Source organism: Pan paniscus, chromosome 19, assembly GCF_029289425.2.
Source record: "Pan paniscus chromosome 19, NHGRI_mPanPan1-v2.0_pri, whole genome shotgun sequence".
Classification (NCBI taxonomy): Eukaryota; Metazoa; Chordata; class Mammalia; order Primates; family Hominidae; genus Pan; species Pan paniscus.
Window position 1 is genome coordinate 65,127,550 of NC_073268.2, and position 19,366 is coordinate 65,146,915.

General features: G+C 37.6%; 1 protein-coding gene across 9 annotated transcripts in view; it reads left to right on the forward strand.

The window, feature by feature from the left end:
- The window catches only part of MYH10 (myosin heavy chain 10), a 156,444-nt gene that overhangs the window by 9,308 nt on the left and 127,770 nt on the right, over positions 1-19,366 (forward strand). For all 9 annotated transcript variants that reach the window (XM_055101731.2, XM_063599244.1, XM_034942396.3 and 6 more), the window contains one exon: positions 17,095-17,251. In XM_055101731.2, coding sequence (XP_054957706.2) covers positions 17,095-17,251 — 157 coding nt within the window. The remainder of the gene's footprint in view (positions 1-17,094; positions 17,252-19,366) is intronic.

Sequence of the window (19,366 nt, forward strand, 5' to 3'; positions counted from 1 at the left end):
AGTTTTCCTACAGAATTAGTTTAAGGAATATTTATTAAGCACCCCCTGTGCTCTAGGTGCTGGGGATAGTACAGTGAAGAAGACAGGCCAGGTCTCTCTGCCCTTCTGAAATGTCCAATGAGGAAATGAAACAAGGCTATGGAGAGAGTAAGTAGGAGAATGGCTTTCCCCAGCGGGTCAGTTAAGGGCTGTTTGTGAAGGTAGCATTTGAGCTGGAGTCTGACTGGTGGTAGGCAGCTAGCCACGAGAAAAGCTGAGAAAAGAATGATTCATTCATGACCTTTGCCAGAGTAGTTTCAACCAAGCCTGATAGATCTCCCTTATTTTCTTCTCTATGAGGTAGGAGAGTAAGAGGCCACAGGGTTGGAACGGTGGCTTGAGGAGAATGGAAAGGCTTAGGAACAACCCTTTTCCAATTTCAGACTAAGCCAGGGATAAGAAAGCGACTGGAGAGTGGCGTTGAGAGTCCAGCTGAGATTGAATAACCACGTGTAGGGTGACCGCAATTTTGCCTGGCTATGTGATTTTGCCAGACCATGGGATTGTCCCAGGTCTGTGAGTGTGGGGGGCATTGGATCTGCATGGGTTCCGCAGTGAGAGGAGGATTCAGTGGCCGTCTTTGGAGTCCTCGTTCGGTAGGAGTGGGAGTCTGGGTGGGAGGGGCTGATGGATCAAGGCCTGGAAGTTTTCAGAATGTTGAGGAACAGGGATCATGGGGTGAAGGAGTGAGAAAACTGCAAAATTAAGAGGTTATGGTCAGATTGTAATGTCGACATGTAAGATTTGAGAGGTTGATCAGTTTCAGATGAAGCCCATTGCAATAAATTGTGCAGGTATGGAAATGTGATGTCACCATCAAAAGCTGTGCAGTGTGTGAAGAGGAGCCAGGCTGCCTTTCTGCCAGCCTTCACCTTAATTTCCCACACTGGCAGCTGGAGGTAGCTGCAAAGGGCACTAAGTAGAAAAGGAATGAAAGAAAGGACAGGTTTTTTGTTTTTGTTTTTGTTTTTGTTTTGCAGCCATTCCACATAATTCAGAGATTTTACAGTTATCTCTTACTGAGTTTGTTGGATTTTTTTCCAACTTAACTCATGGACAACCTGAGTGAACTTCTGAGTTTCTTGTCAAAGCACAGCCTCCTTCTACAGGAGAATCTGAGTTTTTCTCAAAGTCTCAAGGTCACACAGAGGTCGGGGTTTGGGAGGATCATATCTTCAATTAGTTGGGTGGAGAAAGGGTTCTTACCTAAGGTTCTAGTTGGAGAACTTGACTCCAAAGAAGTCTGTGTCGTTAAGAGGATGGGGTTGGGGAGAGCCATGCTAGCATTGTGATAAATATGTATTGGGCTTTGGAATTAGCCAGTTGAGATGATCAGTTGAGGTGCAATAATATAGATACTAGAATAATTTGGGTAGGACCTTTTTTGGACATATTTCTATAGATAAGATATAACATAAATTTATTTAAACAAATTAGCTTGCTAACAGGTTTATTTTCTTTTCTTACCTTTTCTTTGGATTTATTCTCTCTGACCCCCCAATTTCTCAGGTCATTAATTTTCATCTTCTTTCCTAATAAAACAGTTTAAAAGCTGTAAATGTCTTCTCTAATACTGTTTTAGCTCACATCACAAGTTTCTATATGTAGTATTTAGTCTTCAGTTCTAAATATTTTCTAATTTCTATGATGATTCCTTTAGTGAACCATTTAAAAGTGTATTTGTAAAATTTCAAAATGTTGATTTTTAAGTTATCTTTTTATTATTGATTTTTAAAATAATTACATCTCAATCACAGAATATTGTTCATATAGGAAACTTTTTTGTGTAGTATATTGTCAGCTTTTATGAGTGGTCTGTGTTTGCAAAGAATGTGTATTCTGTTATTGTTGGATATAGGGTTCAATATATGGCTGTTAGATTAAGCTTTTTAACTGTATTGTTTATATCTTCCATAGCCTTGCTACTTTTTGTCTGCTTGATTTGTCAGTTACTGAGAAAAATGTGTGAAAAATCTCCCATTGTGGTTTATCAATGAAGTATGCACCCCTAAATGACAATTTAGTTTTGCCTGTTTTTGATTTTGGTTTTTTTGAGACAGAGTCTTCCTCTGTCGCCCAGGCTGGAGTGTAGTGGTGCGATCTCGGCTCATCGCAACCTCCGCCTCCCGGTTCAAGTGATTCTCCTGCCTCAGCCTCCCTATTAGCTAGGATTACAGGCTCGAGCCACCACACCCAGATAATTTTTTTGTATTTTTAGTAGAGATGGGGTTTCACCATGTTGGCCAGGCTGGTCTTGAACTCCTGACCTCAAGTGATCCACCCGCCTTGGCCTCCCAGAGTGCTGTGATTACAGGCATGAGCCACCGTGCCCTGCCTAGTTTTGCCTGTTTTTGAATTTTTATATAAATGAATCTCATAGTGTGTAGCCTTTTGTGTTTTTTGTTGTTGTTGGCTTAGGATTACATTTTTAAGATTTATTCTTATTGTTTTACGTTGATGTAACTCAGTAGTTCCCAAAGTGTGGTCTGGACCCCCTAGGATTTCCCTGAGACCCTCTCAGGGGAGCACACAAGGTCAAAACTATTTTTATAACAATACGAATATGTCATCGGCCCTTTTTACTGTTGATATTTGTAGTGATGGTTCAAAAGCAATGATGAATAAAACTCCTGACACCTTATCATGAATAAAGGCAGTGTACTAGTACCAAACTGTACTAGCACCATTTTATTCTTCACTGCCACTTATTGGCAGTTTAAAAAAAATGCAGTTTCACTCAAGAATGTCCTTGGTAAAGCAGGAAAAATAATTGATTTTATTAAATCTCAACCTTTGGGAACACATCTTTTTAATATTCAGTGTGACAAAATGGTAAGTATGCCTAAAGGACTTTTGATGCATATCAATGTATGATGGTTGCCTTGAGGACGAGCATGTGGGTAGTTATTTGAGTTGCAAGCTAAACTTGCTACTTTTTAAGTAGAATACTATTTTCATTTGATAGAGTGGCTGATAAACTATGGTTACTCACACAGAGGTATTTGGCAGACATTTTCTTGAAAATGAACAAAACGAGCCTGTCACTTCAAAGAAAACAACCGACTGTATTTGTTGCCAATGGTAAAATTTGAGTTTTTATGTGAAAATTAGAATTTTAGGAAACTTGTATCTACCACCATGAACTTGACAGCATGTCAATACTTAAAAACCTTTCTGATATGATAGATGGTGATAATAATGAAAGTGGGTTTTTTTGACGTCATGCAGTAAAATGTCATCATTTGAAAGACTTGCATATTTAGTGAGCCAGTATTCTCCAGATGATGTGTGTATGGTGTTATGAAATCATGCATGGGTAAAAAGACTTGTTCAATATGCAAGGTAAACCGTAGATTTTGATGCAGTGGAATATGAGAAGTTCACTGATAGGGTTTCAGATGCTACACTACATCTAATTTTTAAGAAATTATCACTTGTTGGCCAGTCGCAGTGACTAACGCCTGTAATCCCAGCACTTTGGGAGGCCAAGGCAGGCGGATCACCAGAGGTCGGGAGTTTGAGACCAGCCTGACCAACATGGAGAAACCCTGTCGCTACTAAAAATACAGAATTAGTCAGGCATGGTGGCACATGCCTGTAGTCCCAGCTACTTGGGAGGCTGAGGCAGGACAACCCAGGAGACAGAGGTTGCAGTGAGCTGAGATCGTGCCATTGCCCTCCAGCCTGGGCAACAAGAGCGAAACTCCATCTCAAAAAAAAAAAAAAGAAAAAAGAAAAAAGGAAATTATTAAGTTTTAGTAGTATCAAAGATAAATATCCATGGTTATCTGAAAAGACTGTTAAACCATTCCTCTCTCTTCCAACTAAATATCTGTAAGTCTGCTTTGCTTTTCTTCATATGCTTCATCCAAAACAACGTATTACAATAGACTGAATACAGAAACAGACATGAAAATTGAGTTGTTTTCGATTAAGCCAGACAATAAAAGTTTTGCAAGAATATAAAACAGTGCCATTCTTCTCACTTTTGTTTTGGAAAATGAAAAGTTATTTTTCGTAAGAAATGTTATTTATGTTAACATGTAATGTATTTATTGTTTTAGAATAAATAGATATTTATAAAACTTTATATTTTATATGAAACAAAAGGTCTTTGGGGTCCTTAATAATTTCTAAGAGTGCAAAAAGGCCCTGAAATTTTAAAAGTTTGAGTAGTTTATTCATTTTTATTGGAATATAGTATTCCACCATAATATTTTTGACCCAATGAATTTATCTGCCTACTACACTGTTTTGTACATTGTTTTTTTTCTCTGTTGGTAATATTATGATCACTGCTTCAATGAACAGCCATATACATGTACTTGGTGCACAGTAAGCATGCCTTTCTGTAAGGTGTGTAACTAGGAGTGGAATTCCTGGATGATAGGATATGCATATCTGTAACTCATATCTTCAGCTTTTCTAGATAATGTCTGATTTAGTTGGAGTCCCAGAAGGAAACAGAAGGCTCTCAAACGAGGTATTTGAGAGTTTAATAAAGGGTAGATTTACAAATAATGTGGGTAGGGTTTAAAAAATAAATGAGGACTAGTGCAGTATCTCAGCACTAGTGATGACTGAGAGCCCTTGAAACATCTTGCTCTTTAAAGAAGCCTTAGGAAAGAGCTCTTGCCTCAACTCAGAGAGGTACCTGTATGGAGAGGGCTACCTGATAGGAATTGCCTTCCTTAGAGGCATGAAAGGCAGCTCATGGTTGGGAGAGAACCTAGGGCATAAATATCCTGACCTTCTCTTCTCACCCTTAGTCTCCTGCTGATGTCTCCCATTGGTTGAACTCAGTTTGAAGCCAGAGGGGAAGGGAATTTGATGATTCTTTTCTTAGGGTCAGCCTCAATTCCATCTAGAATTGAATATTGTGTATGGTGTGAGGTTGGGACAAGATTCTTTTTTTTTTTTTCCATATGGCTAGCCAGTTAACCCAGTGCCATTTACTAAAACATAATCCTTTCTCCACTGCTCTGAAGGGGCATCTTAGTCATAAATCAGGGTTCATAAGTATGTTTTTGACTCTATTGTATTTCCTGGGTCTGTGTGCCTATCTTTCAGCTAATATCACATTTTCTTACTTATTACAGCTTTATAATGTGTCTTGGTATTTAGTGTGGTAAATCCTCTCTTTTTTGTTCTTTAGGATTGTTTTGGCTGTTAAGTTCTTAGCATTTCAATATAATTTTAGAATCTGCTTGTCAGTTTTTCATTTACACACACAACCTTGTTGAAATTTTGATTGGGATCTTACTGATTCTGTAGATCAGTTTGGGAGAGAAATTAGATCTTTATAATATTTTATCTTTAATTCCTGGGTAAACTCATTTATTTAGTTCTTAATTTTTATTAATATTGTTTTATAGTTTTCTTTGTAGAGGCCAGGTACATCTTTTGTTATTTGTTTTTGGGTATTTTATTTTATTTGAATATTATTTAAATGGTGTTTAAATTTTTCCCTTATTATTCATATGGTATATAGATAATATGTACATAATTGTTACCATTATGTAGAAATACTGTATTTTTTACAATTAATTTTTGTATATTGATTTTATCTTCAGTGACCTAAGTTTACTTATTGGTTATTATAGTTTAGCCGAAAATTCTGTTGGATTTTCTATGAGCACACATGTTGTCCACAAATAATGAGTTTTATTTTTTACTAAATCTTATACTTTTTTTTTTTGGAGACAAAGTTTTGCTCTGTCACCCAGGCTGGAGTGGAGTGGGATACTCATGGCTTACTATGGCCTCAACCTCCTGGGCTCAGGCGATCCTCCCACCTCAGCCTCCCGAGTAGCAGGGACCATAGGCATGTACCACCATGCCTGGCTGATTTTTGTATTTTTGTAGAGACAGGGTTTCGCCGTGTTGCCCAGGCTGGTCTCGAACTACTGGGCAAAAGCAATCCTCCTGCCTCGGCCTCCCAAAGTGTTGGGATTATAGGCGTGAGCCACCATGCCCAGCCAGTTGACACACATTTCTTTTACTTGCTTTATTGCACTGTCTAAAATTTTCAGTACAATGTTTTTTGAACAGAAGTGATAATCAGAGGCATCCTTGTATCAGTCCTGATCTCAGAGGGGAAACTGTCAACATTTCATCATTAAGAATGATATTTGCTGTAGTTGGTGTTTTTTTAAATACCGATTCTTTATCAGATTAAGGGAGATTTTCTTGTATTCCTGAATGGGTAATTTTTTTATCCTGAATGGTTGATTTTTTAAAAATTAATGAATGTTAATTTATCAAATGTTTTTCCATTATTTAATGAGATGATAATGTGATTTTTCTTCTTATTTTGTTATTGTGGAGAATTGTGCATATTTTTGAGTGTTAAATTAACCTTGCAAGGACCAAATATTCTTTATATGTACACAAAGAGAGAGTGAGATTCCTAGATTCTGTTTGCTAGTATTTTGTTTAGGATTTTTGCATCCACATTCATCAGTGAGATTAACTTAAAATTTTCCTTTGTTATAATATCTTTGTCATATGTTGCTATCAAGATTACGCTGGTTATATCAAATGAATTGGGAAATGTTTCATCTTTGTTCTCTGGAAGAGTTTGGATAGGATTGATGTTATTTCTTTTTAAAGTAATGATAGAGTTTTCTTTGTGGGAAAGTTTTTCTATAATAGATACAGAACTTTTCAGATTTTTATTTGTATCAGTGTTTCTTTTTTTTTCTTTTTTTTTTTTTTTTTTTTTTTTTTTTTGAGACAGGGTCTCACTCTGTCACCCAGGCTGGATTGCAGTGGTGCAATCATAGCTCATGCAGCCTTGAAGTCCTGGGCTCATGTGATCTTCCTGCCTTAGCCTCCCAAGTAGCTGGGACCACACCCGGCTAATTTCTGTATTTTTTAATAGAGATGGGATTTCACCATGTTGGCCAGTCTTGTCTCAAAACCCTGAACTCAAGCAATTCACCCACTTTGACCTCCCAAAGTGTTGGGATTACAGGCATGAGCCACTGCTCCTGGCCTTGTGTCAATTTTGATAATTATGTTTGTCTAGGAATTTATCTGTTTCATCTAAATGTTCAAATTTATTGGTATAAGTTGTTCATAATATGCTTATTTTCTGTAGGATTTATAGTCATGTTTTCTTTTATTCCTGATACTGATAATTTATTTGTATTACCCTTTTTTAAAATGAGTGTCACCAGAGGCTTATCAATTTTTTTATTCTTTGCAAATAATAGACTTTTGACTTTGTTGGTCCTCTATATGTGTGCTTTAAAAGCCATAAATTTCATTCTAAGTACTGCTGTAGCTGTATTCTACAAGTTTTAATATGTTGCATTTTTATTAGCATTCAGTTGAAATTAATGAGGATGTTTTCTTTGACTCTCTGGGTAATTTAGAAGTGAATTGCTTAGGCTGGGCACAGTGGCTCATGCCTGTAATCCTAACACTTTGGGAGGCCCAAGTGGATGAATCACTTGAGGCCAGTGTCAAGACCAGCCTGGCCAAAATGGTGAAACCCCGTCTCTACTAAAAATACAAAAATTAGCCAGGTGTGGTGGCGTGTGCCTGTGGTCCCAGCTACTCGGGAGGCTGAGGACAGAGAATAGCCTGAACCGGGAAGGCAGAGGCTGCAGTGAGCCGAGATCGCGCCACTGCACCACTCCAGCTTGAACAACAGAGCGAGAATCCATCTCAAAAAAAAAAAAAAAAAAAAAAAAAGAAGTGAATTGCTTACTTTCTAAATCTAGGGGATCTTCAGGTTTATTTTATTATTTCTAATAGATTCCCCCCTTGGTCAAATAACATGCCCTGAATAATTTCAATTCTTTTATATTTGTTAGACTTGCTTTATGGTTCGTTATGTGATTAATTTGGTAAAGGGTTATTATGCACTTGAGAAATACATATACTTTATTATCTGTTGTTTCAGTTACTGTGAAAATCCCTTCCTTTTTAGTTCTGTCCATTTTTGCTGTGTACATGCTGAAGCTATTATCACGTATATACAGATGTAGAAATTTGATGTCTTTCTGGCAAATCATGGAATGGTCATTTTTAGTGATGTTGTTTTCTTGCAAAGTTGACTGTTGTTTTCTTGCAAAGTCTGATATTTGCATTAGCCTTTTTTTTTTTTTTTTTGGATTAGTGTTTGTGTGGTTAATTGCTTTCTTAACTTACTTTCAGCTTTTCTGTGCCTGTGCCTTTAAAATATGTCTCTTATAAACTGCTTATGGTGGTTATTTTTGTCCCAAATCTGACAATATTTTTCAGCTGGAATATTTAGTTTATGTACATGTGATGTAATGACTGTTACATTTTAGCTTAAATCTGTCCTCTGATTCATTGCTTTCTTTTTATCCTACCCGCTCTATGTTTATTTTTTAATCTTTTTTCCCGTTGGTTATAATTTTTATTCTGTCTTTTCACCTCGTGTTAGCTGTCCATTTTTGCTATTTGCTTAGCTATTCTTTTAGTGGTTACATATTCCAACATGGATCCTTGACCTATTACACATGTGGAGCTCTTATTCTTTTGTAGATCATGATAGGTAGGGCCTGAGAGCACCTGAACAAATTTATTTCCTCTTCCTTCCTAATTTATGTGCTTTCGTTGTTTAATTCTCTCTATATTTTAAAACCCACAAGACACATATTACATTTTAATACTGTCAACATTCATTTAGTTTTATCCATTACTCTTTTTTTTCCACATCTTTTAGCTTCCGTTCTTTTAGAAAGGGCCCCTTTTATCTGAAGTATCTACTCGTCCTTTATTTTTGAAGTTTTTTTGGTTTTTGCTGGATTTGGAATTCAGAGCCGGCGGTTGTTTTCTTTTAACATTGTGAAAATGCCATTGCATCGGGTTCTGCCTTTCGTCTTTTTCTGTTGAGAATTCAGCTTGTAGTTTGATTGTTGTTCCCTTGAAGGTCATCGGTTTTCCTTTTCCCACCCCGGCTACTGGCTGTCTCTAAAATTTTCTGTCTTTGGATTTCAACACTTTTACTGTGATGGGCTTAGGTAAAGTTTTATTTTGTATATAGTGGGTCCTCCTTGTCTTCAAGGGATACATTCTAAGATCCCCAGTGGATGCCTGAAACCACAAATGGTACTGAACCGTATATATATGATGTTTTTTTCCTATACATACATACCTATGATAATTTTTTTTTTTTTTTTTTTTTGAGACAGAACAGAGTCTCCCTCTGTAGCCCAGGCTGGAGTGCAACGGTGCAATCTCGGCTCACTGCAACCTCCACCTGCCAGTTCAAGCAATTCCACTGCCTCAGCCTCTTGAGTAGCGGGGATTACAGGCGTGCGCCACCACGCCTGGCTAATTTTGGTATTTTTAGTAGAGACGGGGTTTCACCGTGTTGGTCAGGCTGGTTTTGAACTCCTGACCTCGTGATCTGCCCCCCCCCCCCCCTTGGCCTCCCAAAGTGCTGGGATTACAGGTATGAGCCACCGCACCTAGCCATACCTATGATAAAATTTAATTTACAATTTAGGTGTGGTGGGAGATTAACAACAATAACTATTAATAAAATAGAGCAATTAAAACAATATACTTAATAAAAAGTTATGTAAGTGGTTTCTCTCCCTCTTTCAGAATATCTTATTGTACTCTTCTTGTGATGATTTGATGAATTTCTTTTTCCTAGTTCACAAATTCACAGATAGAAGATTGATTCTTACCATAGATCCTAGCAGCCTCAGCATATGATTTTATCCTTATTAAGTTGAAAACTTACCATATCACTTAAAGGAAGCACTTTGTGGCTTCTCTTTGGCATATCAGAATTGCCAGCATCACTACTCTTGTGCTTGCGGCTATTCTTAAGTAAAATAAAGGTGACTTGAACACAGTTGATCTGAGATCTGAGAGGGCTACCAAGTGAGTAATAGCTGTACAGCATGATGATGCTGGACGAAGGGATAATTCACGGTCTGTGCACGATGGAGCAGAATTGTGCCAGATTTCATCACACTACTCAGAATAGTGCACAATTTAAAATGTATGAACTGTTTATTTCTGGAGTTTTTCAACAAATATTTTTGGACCACAGTTGATTGTGGACAACAAACTGCAGAAAGTGAAACCACAGATAAGGGGCACTACTGCATTCAGCTTGGAGATTGTAGTGGTTTTGACTCTGTGGCTTGATGGCTTTTGTTGGTCCGGGAAAATTCTTAGCCATTATCTCTTCAGATACTGCTTCTGCCTCATTCTCTTTTTTCTCCTTCTTGGACTCACATACTTCACATGCTCCAGATCGTTTCACCTCGTCCCATCCGGCTCTCACATTCCTCTACATTTTTATCCTTGTTTTTCCCCCATGGATCACTCTGGCTGTTTGCCTCTGATTAAAATGCCGTGTAACTAATTCTTTCTTCAGCTGTATCTAGCTTGCTGTTTAACACATGAATTCTTAATTGTAGTTACTGGTTTTCTTTTTTTGTTTTGTTTTGTTTTGTTTTTCAGTTTTAGAATTTTCATTTGGGTTTTTCCTTTAATAGTTTCCAGTTCTCTGTCAGAATTCTCAGTCACGTCTTTAATTACTTGAACATATTGTAACCCAGGGCAATAATACAAGTCAATAAAAATAGACACACAGAGGTTCCAGATATTATCTTGGATTTCAGCCACAACTTGTTGCCTCATATGCCCAGTTATTACAAGGAATTGTGGAAATAGTTTGAGACTCTGGCTGGCATTAAGCTTATTCTAGAGTTTTGCTTTGGGCAGGCAGGCTTAGGGAAACTAGGACATGTAGTCCATGCAGGAGTTGACTTCTGTTCCAACTGGGCTTCACGCTGTGTGAGGGCTGGTCTGTTTCTCATATAGTCTTAACTCTTAGGGTGTAGCCATCAGGGTCCCAGCTGAAAGCTTGGGGTATTTACCACCCCCACACCAACCTCTTCCTGAGTAGACTGGAATGTTTTAATTTTTGTTCTCTTAGACTTTTGTGCTGCTGAAAGCTCTGCTTAGCATCTTCTCAGCAACAGGTTTTGGGATGCATAACTATTTATCTAAGAAAGAAATAACAATTCTCTAATCATCAAATATTCAGTTACTTTTCTTATTTTCCTTATGTCTCATAAATAATCTCATAAATAGTTGGTCTGTACAATTCAGGATCCAAACAAGGTTGACATATTGAGATTGGTTGCTTAGTCTGTTTTGTGTTGCTATAACAAAATAACACAGATTGTATGATTTATAAACAAGAGAAGTTTATTTGGCTTATGGTTCTAGAGGCTGGGAAGTCCAAGGTCAAGGGGCTGCATCTGGTGAGGGCCTTCTTGCGGCATCATTCCATGGGAGAAGGCGGAAGGGCAAGAAGAGCATGCTCAAGAGAGAGCAAGAGATAGAATTTATAGCCACAAGCCCTTTTATAATTGGCATTAATCCATTGATGAAGGTGGAGCCCTCATTATCTAAGCACCTCTCGATAGGCCTCACCTCCCAACATTGTTGCATTGGGGATTAAATTTCCAGCACATGCTTTTGTGGGGACACAGTCAAAGCATAGCAATTGTTATATCACTTTTAATCTCTTTTCTCTCCCCTCTTTTTATTTATTTTTATTTATTTATTTATTTATTTTTTTGCTTCTGGAGATAGGGGTCTCACTATATTGCCCAGGCTAGTCTTGAACTCCTGAGCTCAAGTGATCTTCCCACCGTGGCTTCCCAAAGTGCTGGGGTTACAAGCATGAGCTACCATGCCCGGCCACTTCCCCCAACCCTTTTTTTTTTTTTTTTTTTTTTTTTGCAATCCTATGGTGCTCCCTATAAACTGGAAGGAGAAAAATCCATAAATTGGATCCAGAGGCTTAAACGGATTCAGATTCAGGAGACACTTAATGCTACATTGTCTCTCACTTTATGATGTTGAGATTGATCAGTAATGAGTCATTTTAGGTTTTGCCAGCCTGGTTTGTGCATGAGGAGTGGCCTCATCTGCCAGTCACCTAAAAATTTTAATAGTGATGGGCATTGTGCAGATCCACTGTGGCACTGGGAGCTGCAAAATGGTGAGTCCAGTGCCATTATTCCTTCTGCGTTTATTAGCTTAGCGAATTCCTTTTAATTCAATGTGTATTCCTCCACACACACAGTTTTCTCAAGTTTTTCTTTTTTACAGAGTGTTTTTGCTATTTTCTCTCAAAGAAGCAATAGCAACTAATGTTAATTATCCTTCCTCTGCCCTCTATGTATTATTATTACTGATAAGTTTTGCCTTTGTAACGTCATTTTCTTTTATTATTTTACCATTGTTCTATTTTTCTTTAAGAAGGATGCTCTCCTAGAATAAATGTCTGCTCTTATCACTTGATTTCCTGAGGTATCCATTCTGCCCTTTATTTTCTCCACTGTGGATTTTAATTTTACGTTTTCAGATGATTCCTTACAGTCTTTTCTGGCCCTGGTCACCTATTTTTTTTCTTATGCATTTCTGTCCTAATACGTAGACTCTATGTTATACTATATTCTGTTACAGATATAAATCTGTCTCCTAAAGTTTTCTTTTAGTTATTTTATAGATAATTTCCACAGGTAATTTATTTCTGAATCCTCTGAATGATGATCTTATTATTTAGGTTTTTTTTTCAAAATTTTCATGTGAATTTTAACTAGGTGCAGTGTTTGCAGGTGGTATGGGTGAATTATTCTTTCCTCCCTCCCTTTCCTTCTGGATGGTGGTCTGATTTCTTCTGAGAGCTACAGTTGGGATGTAGGGTTACATGATATTCCCAGTTCAATCCCTGTTCGTAGTAGGAGACTATTGTATCTCTGCTCCATTGCGTTGACATTTGCACCAGCCTACACTTCCTGTTTCTCTAATCCTTTGAACCTATGAAACAATGCATATACATAGCCCTGCTTTCTTAAACAGAGGCCTGGCACTTCCAGGCTGAAAAATTTCCCAATCGGCTGGGCGCGGTGGCTCACGCCTGTAATCCCAGCACTTTGGGAGGCCAAGGCGGGCAGATCACGAGGTCAGGGGATCGAAACCATCCTGGCTAACACAGTGAAACCCCATCTCTACTAAAAATACAAAAAAATTAGCGGGGCGTGGTGGCAGGCGCCTGTAGTCCCAGCTACGCGGAAGGCTGAGGCAGGAGAATGGCCTCAACCCGGGAGGCGGAGCTTGCAGTGAGCCGAGATCGCGCCACTACACTCCAGCCTGGGCGACAGAGCGAGACTCCGTCTCAAAAAAAAAAAAAAAAAAAAAAAATTTCCCAGTCATAGACAGAGGAAGATGGGCATTCCAGGCAGAGTGGTCAGCATAGGTGGGAGCCTGGAGGCATAAAGCAGCATAGTGTGCTTGAAAATTTGTAAATGTTTCCAACTGCAAATATTTTTGTATGTCTCCCTTAGGTAAAGTATACAGTACTGTTATTTTGCAAACTTAACCTTTCAGGCCTTTGCAGCTCTTCAGGATTTTCCCAAGGCTCTGGCAATCCAATATTTCCAGCTGCCCAAGAGGCATCCTGCTTGGCTCACCCACCATACCACAGTGTCAGTACATTAAAGGGATTTGTTATCTTTTCCCACAAATCAGTTGTTTTTCCTTCCACGAATAATATTTCTGTAAGGCCTGGAGACCTTGGAGTCCTCTTTGACTTCGGTCTTTAATGGCTTTTCTGTGTTGAAAGTTTCTGAGCACTGTGAAGTCTCCGGCCTTCTCTGTTTTGTGTTGCCTTTTCTGTCATCTAGGCCCTGTTGTGCCAGGACCGTTGAGCAGTCTCCACGTGTCTTCCTGCTTCTCACCTTTTGCCCCTTCAATGTGTTCTCCGTATGGCTGCCAGATTTGTACTTTGTCTAAAATGCTGATTTCATCCAATCACTTTTCTCTCCTGAACCTTCAATACCTCATCACCCATAGATGACAAAATCTGAATTGTTCAGTTTGTTTTTCTAGGCCCTTGTCGCTCACATTCCATGGTACAAACTATTTTTGCTATGCTGGTCTTCTTACACTGCCTCGAGTATATCCTGCCACTGTAAGAGTTTTGTGCTTTTACTACTTTGATAGGAATTCCTTTATCTCTCCTTTTGACCCCATAGTCTTTAAAAAGAACATCAAAGACCATTTGGGTCTGAATTTTTTACCTTGTTCTACAGTCTCTGACAAGGTGGTCATGACTTTCAGTGCCTGGGGTTTGTTGTGTTCTGCCCCAGAGCTTTCTGTTATTTATAATACCAGTTCATCTTTCTCTTTCTCTTTTTGGTGCTTTGCATTGTAGCTTGTTTAGTGTGCATCTATTTGTCTTCATGCCCAGAGTGTATGTTTCTTAAAGAAGCTTAGTATCTTCTGTGTGTATTCAAATAGTTAGTTAAGTTCATTTGAACTTTAAGGTCTCCAGAATAATTATTTTAACAACATATTGCCTTCCTACCATGTGTCTGGGGGAAGACAGAACTGGTGCAGTATCTATTCAGTGATCAGTTTATGCAAGAGCTCAATACTTGAGCTAATTTTTTAGGTAGTTAGAAGTTAGCTCTTTAAGCACTTTAATAATGTTCCTTCTTAAGCATTGATTACTGCTCCATTTTGGCAAGCATGGGATACTGATGATTAGTTAACCTTTTATATTTTTGATGATGAGCTCATATTTGTGAGACTTATTCTCTCTTATTGTAGTCCTCAGGTAAGTGCCTAATGCATGGTAGACACACATGTTGGAATTACTTCTGATTAAATGTGTCAGTTATTATCTGTTACCATGCCATACATGCTATGGGACACTAAACTGAATTTGTGTATTTTCGCTTTCTTGGAGCTTTTTTCTTTTCTAGTCTCTAATTACATGCCTTTTATAAAATTGAAGAGTATAATCTGTAGCTTCCTTATAGACTGTGATCTCATTTTTGAATGAAAAAGTGAGGTTGGGTGTACAAAAATTCATCAATGTATGGTTGCGATTTGTTAACGTTATATAAATTAAACTCCTAAAAAGGTATTGAGGTTGCCTCTCCTTTGTTTTTCTCAGCCTTAATAAAGCCTTTATTTTTATTGTTCCTCATTGCCTTTTTGTCCTGTGGGCAGCAAAGAAATACGGAACTAGATAGACAAGAGACTTGATTGGGAGAAAGTGCAAGGTGATGGTCTGGGAAGCCCAAGGGCCAGCCAGGGTTTGCCAGGTCTGTACTTTGCATACAAGAAGGCCAAGAGTCTGAAGACTTGAGGAGTCTATAGTAATTAATATAGTCTCAGGCAAAGAACGAACAGATAACCTCCTGGTCTGCTCAGTAGTAAGGCTTTAGCAAACAGCCCAAATCTGAATTTAGGATAAGAGCCCTTTGCCCCTTCTAAACTGCTAACCTAAGTAGGAAGTGCATTCCACATCTGAGCCTGCAATTGTGAGTTCAGGAAAATACAAGGCGGGCAGCCAGAGAGACAGTTCTGATCACTTGAAATTTTTTGGCAGGCTTTCATTCTCTTGGTTTAGCATTAGTAAACAGAGTAGTCTCTGGAGGGCTTTCTGGTGGCAATTGCTGGGGGTTTCAGCTCTTATGAACATGGCTGTTAGAATCCCCCTTAGTGTTCCCGGGGAAGCTGGCCATACAGTACCAATTCTCCAGCCTTTTTTCATGTCCTCTTGCTTTTAGATTTTGGTCTACCCAAATCACCTTAAATAAAAGATCTGTTTCATAATGCAACTGAGTGCCCTTCCAGATGCCTTCAGTCCCTTAGAGGGTTAGAGCATCTGTCAGCAATTCTGACTGCTCTTGTTTTTCCATAGTGCCCAGAATCAGTTTTGTAGAATATTCTCAGAAATCATTCTGTCTACATTTAAAAAACCCGCAAGTCATAAGCATTCATAGGGCCAATTCTGTGTAATGGTGATAGTATTGATCAGAAAAAGTTTGTATTTTCTAGCCTAGCAGCTTTTATTTACTGAAGATCCATCCCAAAGAGCTTTTGTTTATTTGGCTTATGTTTATTGATATTTACTGTATCAGTAATTAAAATACATTTTAAAATCTTTATTAATTCATTTAAAAAGAATAGTAGTAAATCATGACAAGTTAACATAAGTAAATACATTTTTAAGAAAAAAAAATCCCTGTATTTTCCAAAACAAAAAAAATTAGACAGATGAAAACTCTTACATTTTTACAAATCTCTTTAGTATTAACCAAACATAGCTGGAATCTCATATCTGCTTTTGCATTCTGTTTTCTTATAATATGTCATTTTGGGTAAGGCATATGAAGAAAATCCAGCCATAGAGATATTTAGTTGGAAAAAAAGAAGAGTGGTTTTTCTTTTGTTTGTTTGTTCGTTTGTTTGTTTGTTTTTTGAGATGGAGTCTCACTTTCTTGCCCAGGCTGGAGTACAGTGATGCGATCTAGGCTTACTGCAACCTCTGCCCCCTGGGGTTCAGGCGATTTTCCTGCCTCAGCCTCTTGAGTAGCTGTGATTACAGGCACCTGCCACTGTGCCCGGCTAATTTTTGTATTTTTAGTAGAGACAGGGTTTCACCATCTTGGCCAGGCTAGTCTTGAACTCCTGACCTTGTGATCCACCCTCCTCGGCCTCTCAAAGTGCTGGGATTACAGGCGTGAGCCACCGTGCCCGGCCAAGAAGAGTATTTTAATACCCTTTTTAGATAATTGTGGATATTCTTCTTTGATACTGTACCCAAACTGGACAAATGCTATTTTCTTAAAGATTAATTGCAATATGGAATCTGAAACTGCATTAACGAGCTTTTCATAGCTTGTGTACTCATGAGAGAATGAATGTAAAAAAGTAAATAACATATTGATTGTACCTTATGATAGCCACGTGAAGTCAGGAAGCTCGCATTATTTCTACTTCATGGATGAGGAAATTGAGTCCAGCAGAGTGCCACTTAATAAGCTATCTGTGGGAGAACTACTTGTGGTTCATAGTACTAAATTGCCCATTATAGGCTAAGTTTAATTTGGGGGATAGATTAATTATCCAAAAGGTAAAGATCTCCTGCTTAAATGACTCTGTGGTTTCTGTCTCCTGATTGGACCCTGACTGATAAATGCAGAGGTTTTTTTTTAATACTCTATTTTATTTTTATTCTAGACTTATTCTGGACTCTTCTGTGTAGTTATAAACCCTTACAAGAATCTTCCAATTTACTCTGAGAATATTATTGAAATGTACAGAGGGAAGAAGCGTCATGAGATGCCTCCACACATCTATGCTATATCTGAATCTGCTTACAGATGCATGCTTCAAGGTAATTGGAAATATTTGAATACTAAATGCTCAGAATTTCTTAAATGTAATTTACTGTTTTTTAATGTCTCAATGTATTCTACAAAAGTTAAATTTTATTTTTTTTAAATTAATAAAAAAGTAATGTTTATTGTAGAAAAATTGAGTTTTTAAGATTAAAAGACAACACGGCCATTTTCTGTAAGTATGATAAGTATGTTTGTTGCTCTAAAACAATACCTCATAAATTTGTATGTTAAAAAGCATCTAGTTTTCATATACATTTGATTCCCACCACAAGGCGGTCTAACCAAAGCTCATTATATTAGGTTTTAAAACCAATAGGAAGAATAATAGGAAAGGTAGATGCTGCACTGGGGAAAGAAAAATTATAAAGTATTATTTGTGATTTAAGTGCATGTAAAAGGGTGACAATAAAAGTTAAAAAGCATGTGTTAAGTTGGTTGATTTTGATTGTATTCCTTTGGATCAGAATGAATATAAATTTGAGGAGTCATTCATTTGAACCTTGGCTTTAGACACAGTGATTTATGGAGGGACATTTTTAAAAGACCGGAATGTAGTGGTTTTGAATGCAATTAATATTATTGCTCTACAAGACTTCATTTAAACATGGGAGTTCCTGGTGCTACGTGAAAACCCAATCTTCTGTAATAACTCTCCCTCTCTCTCCTTTTTAATGTATTTTTTGTTACTAAATTCTATAAGTTTTAATAAAAAGCATAAGGTTCTTATAAAATCGTTCGACAATCTTCAGAAAACGGGCTGTGCTGCACCCACTTTTCATCAAATTGCAGTCATGGCAAGTCCTTTTTGGTGATTAGGTCTGAAGGATAGTGTGAAGGAATTAATAAAGTACAATACCCATGTCCTACTTCTAGTTTTTGTTTGGATACTTATTATATACCAGATCTTCCAGGGCAAACAGGAGGTGCTTCAAGACTAGAATAGTGTCATACATAAGTTGGTAAGGACAGTTTTGTAATTTTAAAATGAGCTTAGGCTTTTAAAGAAAGATTAAATTTAATAATCTTTTTTTGGAGTTCAATACAATTTCTTAGTATTCTTAGGGAATACTAAGAAATGGCTAGGACTGTGAAAAATTGCTGTTAGAGATGGAGAATGAAGAATCATCCACTCTTTTTGTTTTTGGTTCTGTCTCTGTTAGGAAGAATGCTCTTTAGATGCAGAAGAGTGTTTGTATTAGTGAGCAAACTGTGCCATATGTGGGAGAAGAAACAGAAGAAAGCGCCCTCTTTCTCTGATTAAGCCCATATTGTTTCTCATTTAAACAGATAACATCTCACAATTGAGATTGTTGACCCTCTGGTCTTTGATGTATTCTATAGAAGGGGAGTTTCCAGAAATCTGGGGACAGGCTCACATGTATCATTCTAATTTTTTAAAAGGGAAACCTTTAAACCAATCCTTGAGCTTAAAATATGTTAAGAGAACAGTCTGAAAACAATGTGAGTATATTGATTAATGACTGATTAATGACTGAGGTTGACCAGATCTATCCGGATGTGCACCAAAGGGTGTGTGCCCCCTTTTAACATTTTTATCAGTATACTTGAAGAGGTGGGATGCATTCCTATAAAATTTGTCAATGGCATGAAACTGGGAGGGATAATAATACATTTGATGAAAAGAAACAGGATTTAAAAATCTCTTGACAGGTTGAATGAGGAGTTGAATCTAACATAATAGTTAACAGAGATAAACGTTATATCCCATTAGTGGGTTCCCAGACCAGCTGTATGGATACAGTATGAGGAAGAATTGTTGGCTCTGTGGCTTTGCTGGTGAAAACTCCTCTTTAGTAAACAGAATGAGGAAGATATGAGGCAGATGTGGCTTATCAGCATATCATATTATTAATATCATTTTTAGTGCTAGAATAAACATTTATTGAAAATTACTGTGTGTCAAGCACTGGGTAAAGGCTTTGTGTCTTATTTAGTTCATGACAAGCTTGTAAAGTAAATAGAATTACTATCCCTATTTTACCAAGGCACAAGAAAGTTAAATAAATAACTTGACCAACAAAGTGTATATAGTGAAAAATACAAGCTAGGATTCAAAACCAGGCAGTGTGACACATTCTTATCCACAA